This window comes from Poeciliopsis prolifica, unplaced genomic scaffold, assembly GCF_027474105.1.
Source record: "Poeciliopsis prolifica strain line A6 unplaced genomic scaffold, Auburn_PproV2 SCAFFOLD015, whole genome shotgun sequence".
NCBI lineage: Eukaryota > Metazoa > Chordata > Actinopteri > Cyprinodontiformes > Poeciliidae > Poeciliopsis > Poeciliopsis prolifica.
This window is the reverse complement of record NW_026562390.1, coordinates 8,207,269-8,216,342: the sequence shown is the minus strand read 5'-3', so window position 1 is coordinate 8,216,342 and position 9,074 is coordinate 8,207,269. Positions and strand designations below refer to the sequence as shown.

At 36.5% G+C, this 9,074-nt stretch overlaps 1 protein-coding gene across 2 annotated transcripts; it reads right to left on the bottom strand.

The window, feature by feature from the left end:
- Positions 1-661: 661 nt before the first annotated feature.
- LOC129366718 (sushi domain-containing protein 2-like) lies at positions 662-8,570 on the bottom strand. Of its 2 annotated transcripts, none has more exons than XM_055040718.1 (16): positions 8,438-8,570; positions 7,585-7,783; positions 7,356-7,507; positions 7,099-7,266; positions 6,059-6,233; positions 5,779-5,980; positions 5,254-5,339; positions 4,667-4,935; positions 4,461-4,595; positions 4,205-4,372; positions 3,756-4,004; positions 3,341-3,524; positions 2,583-2,677; positions 2,322-2,501; positions 1,003-1,099; positions 662-848 (listed from the first exon to the last, which is right to left on the bottom strand). In XM_055040718.1, exons 1-16 carry the CDS (start codon positions 8,496-8,498, stop codon positions 800-802), a joined length of 2,469 nt encoding a protein of 822 aa, XP_054896693.1. In that variant the 5' UTR covers positions 8,499-8,570; the 3' UTR covers positions 662-799. The 2 variants fall into 2 exon arrangements, with proteins under 2 accessions (XP_054896693.1, XP_054896694.1); XM_055040719.1 differs by having other exon boundaries at positions 4,205-4,369.
- Between the last annotated feature and the right edge of the window lie 504 nt (positions 8,571-9,074).

The following is a 9,074-nucleotide window of genomic DNA, read 5'->3' as shown; positions in this document are numbered from 1 at the left end:
ATTATGTTGAATGAAACATCAATAAACATTCTGATGTGTAAATTTGGCATTTGATAAGATGCCTTACTGCTAAAATGTTTCACACAAATAAAACATTAAATCCTTAGATGTTTGCTTTTTAATGTGTCAAAACTGTTTTGGTGTCAGAAAAGAGGCCAAACTGATTTAAAACAGATTTACTTCAATGCAAATATGCTTAGATTGTTTCCATATACGAAAATGTTACGTACCTACACAAACTCCAGTGTTAAAAATGCACCCGTATATGCATATGGTCCACATATGCTTAAAATAATGCATGAATAAAACACAATGCACTATAATAACAATATTATTACTATTATGAATTAGTCTATAAATTATGTTCAGTTATCAGCTGCCGGAAGAAGTTTATTAGTCCTGAGCTCCTAACAACATTTTATGTCAAGTTGTAGAATTAACTAACAATGAAAAACGCTGGCATACAAGTAAGTATTAATAGCTTTACTGATTTTTAAAAAAAAACCTACACTAAATATACTATATACAATATTGAAAATACAGATATTAGTAAAACACAATATTACTCATAGTCATTCTTTAAAAGTCAAGGTGCAATATTAATAAGTTAGATTTTTGTGTGAAAAAAAATTGGCTTAAATTCAAAGTTTACCTTGTTTTTATTTCTCTGCTCACAAATACAAATTATACAGAACTTGTTTGTACCTTCTGAGAATAATCAATGTTTTCTTCCGGGTGTACATTTTTTAATCTTTATGACCTGCATATTTTCAATGCAGATAAAACATGGCATTTAGAACTAGAGCTTGGAGGTATTACTTCTTTCGTCATCTGAATCTGAACTTTTCCTGAAACAGAAAGTGAGGCAAATTAAGGAACCGCAATAAATGAAACCACAACAAAAAGTAAAAAAAAAAAAATAAATAAATCTTTGTGGATTTTAATCCCAATATGTTGATGTATTATGTTTTTATTTTTTTGCGAGAAAATTTAATCGATTACCTTTTCTGTTTCCTGGAGTGGAGAATTATCATTATTATAATTACAATTAGAGTTAATGATCCAATGACCGAACCAGCAATTATTCCAGCAATGTTACCTGAAACACAACAAGGATTTGAATTATTTCAGCAAGTAACTCCTCATAGCCTCAGGGCCTCAGTTATAACTCTTTATTGCACTAATATTAAACAAATCAAACTTTAACAATCAGCAGTGATCAAACACGAAGCCACCCAGTGTTGTGTCTGAGCACTGTGTCTACCAACTGGATGAAAAATATAATTTTAAATAATGACAGCAAATCAAATACCTCTTTAGGTTTGACACAGAACAACTATAATCCTAGATTTACCTATTTAGCCTGAGCAAGACCAATATATGTTGGATGGCCATTGTTAAGTTAAAGATGCAAAGCCCTTCAAAAGATACAAATTGTCGTTTAATGAAATACGCCTACTAAACTTTTGGTGTGATATTAGTCAACGTTCAGATGTTCCACTGCATAATAACCACAGCACACAAAAAATATCGGTTATATTTGTGTCTGAAAAGCAGTGGACAAGTTTAAGCACATATACTCAAAATACTAAAATTTGAAAGATCTTCATTTTACCAGGTTCCAGAATTATTTAACTTTAACTTCTCAATTTTTTTTTTTTTTTTAAATAGAGGATCACATCATCGGCATATAAAAATATCCTGCTTTCCTGTTTTTTCTAGTCACTTCCCTGTGATGTTATCTCCCTCACTATTTTCAAATTGTCATAGCCATAGGACCCAAATTATGCTGGTGAGATCTCTTCTTTTTTAAAAATATTTTGTTGAAGTAGAGCCTGTTTATTCGAAGTATCTAAGATGAAATGGAGGTAGATAAAAGGGAGGAAAACACACAGCAAGAAAACCAGGATCAGGAGCCTTTATGTTCTCCCACTGAACTGCATAATGATTTGAATTTCTTCACATGAGAGCTGGATGAATTGAATCAAATAGATTTACAAAAGTGTGAATATGACTGTATTTCATAAAGGATTAAATCAACAGTTGCTTCCCAACCAAAATCATGTAAAAGGAGTGTAGTAATGATTCATTTCCAACGTTTTGTTCCATGATTGAACTCTGAGAAGTTTCTGATTCGAGGAAATGGAGCATAGGGACAGTGCAATCTGTTCATATAAAACACATGTTGATTGGAAGAGAACACACTGAGAGACAAACTCAAGATCAAACTCAGACACATGTAGAGACACTAATTTGTTGATTTGTGAAAATCAAAGTTTCATGGTTTATTGATTCATTTTATCTTTCCTGGCTTTTCATACTGGGAACACTGCAGCTGGCGTCTTCTCCAGACCATTTGCCGTCACTCTGGCATGTGCGTTCCTCTGATCCACTGAGCTTGTAGCCGTCATCACAAGAAAACTTGACCGTGGCCCATTGTAGGTAGGTGGTTCCCTGCTTTTTCCCATTAGGAGGTGGTGGGAGCCATCCACAGGAGATCACTGCACGAAATAAAAACCAACAATGTGACGCCAAGGTGGACTTCATCATGTAAATCTCTGAGGTTCTTCAAAACATCATACCTGGCTTCAGATCATCCACCAGAGAAATGTGACTCTGGAAAGAAACTCTTGTAGCATTTCCTATTATCGGGCTGCGACCGACAAGGATGTCATATCTACAGTGAAAATAAAAAGCACTCATGAAGAATAATACCACATTTCTTCTTTCAAACACAACCTTTGTGTTTTGTTCTCAGTACAAATAACTTTACTTGTAAATTTCATTCAAAATACTTCAATGACCCCAAAGAGAGATAAAATGTTGTGACTCATATTATTTGAGGTTCTTCTTTGAAATATTATAAGGAGCTTCTATCTGACTCGGGGTAAATAACTCGTATGTTTCCTTATTAATGTAAAGATTCAAAATCTTAATTGAAACAGGACTCTTAAGTGCCATTTGTTTGACGAATAATACAATGTGGCACGCACAGATCATTCACAACAGTGGTGTCCAAAGACAGTCCCCAGCGATTGGTGTATAGCATGATTTAATTTTTCCCAGGTTCAACACACCTGGATCAAACGCTGGGTCTTGTAGAGGTTAATGTGAATTAATGGAGCAAGAAATAAGCTGTGTTGGAGCAGGAACTCATCTAAGACCAAACCAGTTTTAAGAAATTCACTGTTTTCTCACTTGGTAACTATAAAACAACTTGCTCAAGATTAAGAGATTCTAGTGGTGCTTGGATCTTTATGGGTGACGGTTTTCTAACTCAAACCTTACGTTGGCTCTGTTGCTGTTTTAAACCAAACTCTTTGTCATCTTTTCTTCTCACCTGCAGAACTGAGATCCCTCTCCACTGCATATCTCAGCTGCCTGGGTGTTAAGCGGATCATCTGGATCCTCAGGGACAGAAAATACTGGCAGAAAATTTGGATCATGTCTTGGAACGAAGCAATATGTGTTCAGTAGGTATTCGGAATCATATGTAAACAAAGCGGATGTGTTTTCTACAGCCCCTGTAAGACAAAAACAAACCCTGATTAAACATACATACTATTACTGGTGAAAGATTTACACAATATAGGAAAATTTCTAATAGAACCTGCCCAGATATTATTTTTATTATTTATATTTCTATCTTAAAAAAAAAACCTTATTTATTTATTTATTATTGTTATTTGTTTAAATTCTTATTATTCAATTCTATTAGTTTAAAAACCAACACATTATCTGAGGCAATCTCTTACAGCTCGCCCCAAAGTTGAACAGCTCCTCTGGGTTGCTGTGGTTCTGCACCAGCTGCCCATTGCTGAGGGCAAGGTCATCTTTGGCGTCACCATTCATCTTCCCCAACAGTCCCACAGTGGAGTTTTTGAATTCCTCTGGCAGCAGGACAGTGGTGGTCATAGTTTCACCCCTACATCGCACCTCCACCCCGGCTCCAGATGGAAACATCACAGTTACATTTGTAGAGATGGGAGAAAACACAAACACGCCTGCAAAATATTGGGTGAGAGGAGAGAGGAAACACTGCAAGATTTTAGGTTTTTAACATTTATAGTATCACTTAATTGCAAAATATAGAACTTTTGAGGAGAAATGCCCAAATTTGAGATCTTTGTTGAATAGAACAAGGGAATATTTTCATCTTTCTTTTTCAGAAGTATTGAAATTTATAATATTAATGAAATCTCACCCTGTAAATCCATCCATGTCTGCTCTGCAAAGGAGAGGGTTTGCTGATTGCGCAGAAGCTCAAGGCCATTTTTTCTGCTGTCAAGCCGCACCTCTATGATGTCGGACGACCCTTCTCTCATAGCTACAGCCGTCAACTTTGTCGCATTTATCGTTTTTTCTGAATCTGCTGCCACATTTAGAGAAAGAAAATGTTTATGTGCTGTGCGTTTTTCTTCTTCCATAGTTAAAATAGTTGGGAAAACTCAGCATCTCACCCTTTACAGGCTCTGTTCTGCCTTGGACTGTCAGCTGTTTCTCCTCCGATCTGACCAGAGTGTACTCCCCTTTGCCATTGAACGAGTAGCTGACACCGTCAAAGGTAATAAAGTGTGGATCTCCAAACACCACCGCTGATATTGAACCAAAATGTAAGCATGAACAAAAATAATAATCCTATTGAAGATGCTCCAACAAACTGTACCTGAGCTGGGAGACTGATAGCGCCTGCAGTCGCTGGAGGGCCGGTGTTTGAAGTAGTAGTAGCAGTTGTCTGACCAAAGGCAGCAGTAGTAGAAACTTAGGACATCATAAACCCAGTGGGATTGTCCTGGGATCCGAGGGGGTTCCTTAAAAGGAGGCGACCCCCAGTCGTGGGCCCGGTCTGGAGTGCTACCACCAATCGAGTCTGCTGTGAGAACCTGAGCACCGGTGCTGTCGTAGCAACACTGTTGTCCTGCTGCATATTTAGGACTGGAGAACGGAAACAACACTGAAAGTTATTTAAGAGCAGAACAGCAGAAATCATCACAATTGACATGAATAAAGGCTTGTGTAGTGAATCTATATGTTTCACAGTAAATTGAGATATTGAAATAAATTAACTTTTCAACAATATTAAAATTTATAAGATCGATTCACCCAACATTTATATTTGTGGAAGCTGGAAAAAAAAAGCACAATCCTGTACATGGTAAAGGGAGAACATGCAGATATCACATATATCCACATAAGCATTTTTGTCATTCATTTTCAGCCTCTAGTGAAGCAGCAATGTTTATCTCGACTCACCTGGCTTGTATGGCCCTCACACAGTGAACACTCCCAGGATGGTATGTGCACACACTCCCTTTCTCTATATCACAGCCGTAATCAGTCTGAGGAATAAAGACAAGATTCAATCATACCTACCTGATAAACTACACGCAGAAAGAAACCACACTGTTCTGTGCTTTCATGATCCCAGGCAGTTTCCTTATAATACAAGTAATTTTATGGTTTTGAACTCAGTAGTCATGTTTTTAGCCTAAACGTGTTCTACCTACGGCATGCTACTTGTCGATAGAGTTCTCATAAATGCTATAATTAGAGCGATACCTCTTCTTGACTTTGAACTGAGGAGGATTATACGATCATAAACAAATCAACAATTACACATTGACTTTGAGCACCAGTTCAGATTCTTTCAAGTTTCTCTTTCTTATGTTGTTCAAGTTGTTCACTTTTATTTTACTACAGAGATGTTTAATGCTCAGTCCATGTGCTCTTGGGTTGTATAGTTTTTTATTTGGTTCTCAATATCTTATTTCCACCTACATGAAACCTCCCAGTGTCTGCTCTTGCTTGAGCCAGCGTGCATGGGCAGTCGATGATCTCAGTGAGGAAGTTTGGCAGCGCCTCTTCCAGCTTGTCCCAGGCTAAGCACTTATCCAGAGCCCATCCTGTTGAGTTCTGCCTGAAGCTTTCCTCTAGATGCCAGGCCAGAGCGTGATCCTCACTCCATGCAGCTTGAACGTTCCTGAATAAAACGTACAGGCAGAACAGCTTTTATACTGAAAGTCATGGATGATGATCTTTAAATATCTTTTGAACATACCATATGCCGTCAGGGTAGTTGCTTGAGCTGACACGAAGGGCACCAAGCTCCCATCTAGAAAAATCTCCCTCTGCTATTTTGGGTACAAACTTAAAGGAGCCACTGTTGGGGTGATCCTTGGTAAGGGAGTAGAGATACCGCCACTCACCCTTCCAGGACTCTGAGTACGGCTCCCCTGTCGAGAAACACTTTTTACAGTACATGTTTTCCTAAAATGCAATGATCACGTACAGTACCATAAAATAAATTCACATTCCAGCAAAGATATCATTGTTTTATCATCTTGCAACCACAAGTCTTGATGTAAAGGCTTGTGCAAAAAGAAACTTTTCTTATTATTATTTTGCAACAAAAATGAACAATAACATATCTATAACCTACTAATAAGTCATGGCTAAGAAAAACATGTAAGAGCTCAGAATACTTGAGATTGATGTGGAGCTTTGATCAAATCACATTCAGTCCAGACCAAAACCAGTCAAGAGTTGAAGTGCTATGTGCACAGATGTTTAAAATCCAATTCAACCAAAATGTGCAAAGCTGGCATCTCAAACGTATTGAGCTATAATTGATGCAAAAAGTGACTCTACACAACAGATTCTGCAGAGTTAAATCAACACTATGCCGAGTCAATTTGGTCCTTTTTAGAACTGGAATTAATTTGCAGAGTTATTTCAACAATAGTTTGAGATATAACTATTTCAAGTATTAAAATTACTAAATTTCTTGTTGAAATAACTGTTAAAGAGTTAAATTAACACCAATTCTGATAAGGACCAAATAGAGTTGACATAGTGTTAATTTATCTCTGCAGTGTGAAGAACCATCATGTACAACAGATTTTTCATATTTTTATTTGTAAAAAAAAATATAGGAAAAGTGTATTATTTCCCTGCTTCTTCATGACTAGCTAAGACTTTTAGTGTTTTAGTCTAACCCTAAAAGTCACACTAAAATGCCTTGAAGTCTGTTTGTAACATGAAGGAATGAAAACATTTAAAGTGTCTGAAATCCTTAATGCAGATATACATTTTTCTTACCTGTCTCTTTGTATCCCCAGACTTCTATGTTGACCTTTTCTGCATTGACTAAAGTGGTATTCCATGTCATCTGGAGATCGCCTCCAACATTAGGTATCCCATAGTACTGCCACTTTGTGGAGTTCACCAGAATAGCTTTGAATCGAGAAGCTAACTTGCCTGTGTGAACTACAGCAGCACATGAGATGACATTTGAACTCCAGTTATTAAGCAAAAAAACCTTTTGTTTTTATTTTATTATTCTTTAGTTGCAGTACCTGATAGCCATGATCCAGCTCTGTTGAAGGTGTTGCCGTTGTCTGAGGAGATCTGCAAAGAAACCCATCCGGTTTCGTATAACAGTGGGGAGATGCAGTGGCCTCTACCATCTCCATCCACGTACCCTAAAGTATCAGTTTTACCATCAAACCTGCCAATTGAAAAGAAGATCGAGCAGTTGATTTGAACTAGTTTGGGTCAAGTATTGAGGAGTAAAAATTGCCCTACCTACAAACAATGACAGAGCTTTTGTTGAAGTTTGCATCAAGGACAAAAAAGTCTGTCCCCCCCAGTATGGACCCAGAGTATGGAGACGTGTTTACACAGAACTCTTTGTAGTCAGAGCAGCAGGATCCAAGAGACACACATGTTGGGTGGCAGGAGCAGGAGTCTAATTGTTTCCCACAATTTTGTTCACACGTCTTTCCTGTCCATAATAGAAAAGATTAAGTAAATGTAAATGCACAAAGTTATGCCTCTATATATTCTGACAGGCTTTGCTGGGTGCTGCATGTCAAAACAAAGTTGCAAGTAAGACAGATTTTTATTTTATATTTTTAAAACCTAAGCTGTGACTTTGCATTAAGAAAGACGTAAACATCTTCTTGTGATGGCACAGACAAGCCAATGGTTTTTGTTTTGTATTAAAGTTGAGATACTTTGTTTCTTAACATTCATATTCCCACCTTCATTTAGATACATTTGAAAAAAACATAGACAAAGTTTTGTGTCTACGAATGACACAAAACACATGAACACATTACTTGTTTTTGTGAACATATTTTCCTCCTTCTGTTTCTCAACATTTTTAGCAAAAATGTTTTTATGTAATTTGTACCCAGGAGTCTTAAGAGTAGACTTACAATCTTAAGAGTTTGTAAGTGTGCAAGATAAAACTTTGTATCTTCAAATTTATAGAATGTGAATATTTTTCATCCATATTTATTGTCAAAGACAAAATTGTTTTTGTTCTGAATTTAGTAAAGTATTCCCTGTAGATCCGTCTCAGCATTACAAATAAATAAAGTAAACAAAAGAATACTGGATCATTCAGAATAGCCATATTGCAGGAGATACTTGCCTAAAGTTTTGCAGAAATGTGAAACCAGAAAGACAAAAATCACTGCTGTTGATCTTCTCATGCTGGCAAAGTCAGATTGTTAGCTCCACTCTCTTGTCTGCCACAATATTTTCACTATGTCGATGTGCTCAGCATTTTTCCAAACCTCGGCCCCGTCATGACCTTTATATATCTTCCTGTCAATCACTAACTAGGAGTCATTATTGCAAGCTGGATGCTCACGTGTTCAACTTTGACTTTCTCTCGCTTTAAAAATAAATTCTAAACCTGATTAAAAATGTCAGATAAGCTCCTTGCATTAAGAAAGAATGAATTAAATTAAGATAAATTAAATATGCTGATGTATTCAGAAGCTTTTTATCTAAAAAAGACAGCAGTCAACAATCCTAAATGTGCTTGATTGTGAAAACATCAGTATTTACTATATTTACAGTGGTAACTTTAGCATAAATAAAACTTTACAGCCATAAACAAGTCAATCTGTGTAAGAGGGTTTCAATACACCCTCTTAGTATTGTTGAACTGGAATATCAAAAAAATCATATACGTATATAGTTTATATAAATTTTGATCTAGGAGTTGCTTTTTCTACAGTTGGATTATTAGCATTATTTAATAGCAAACCACATTGTACAAT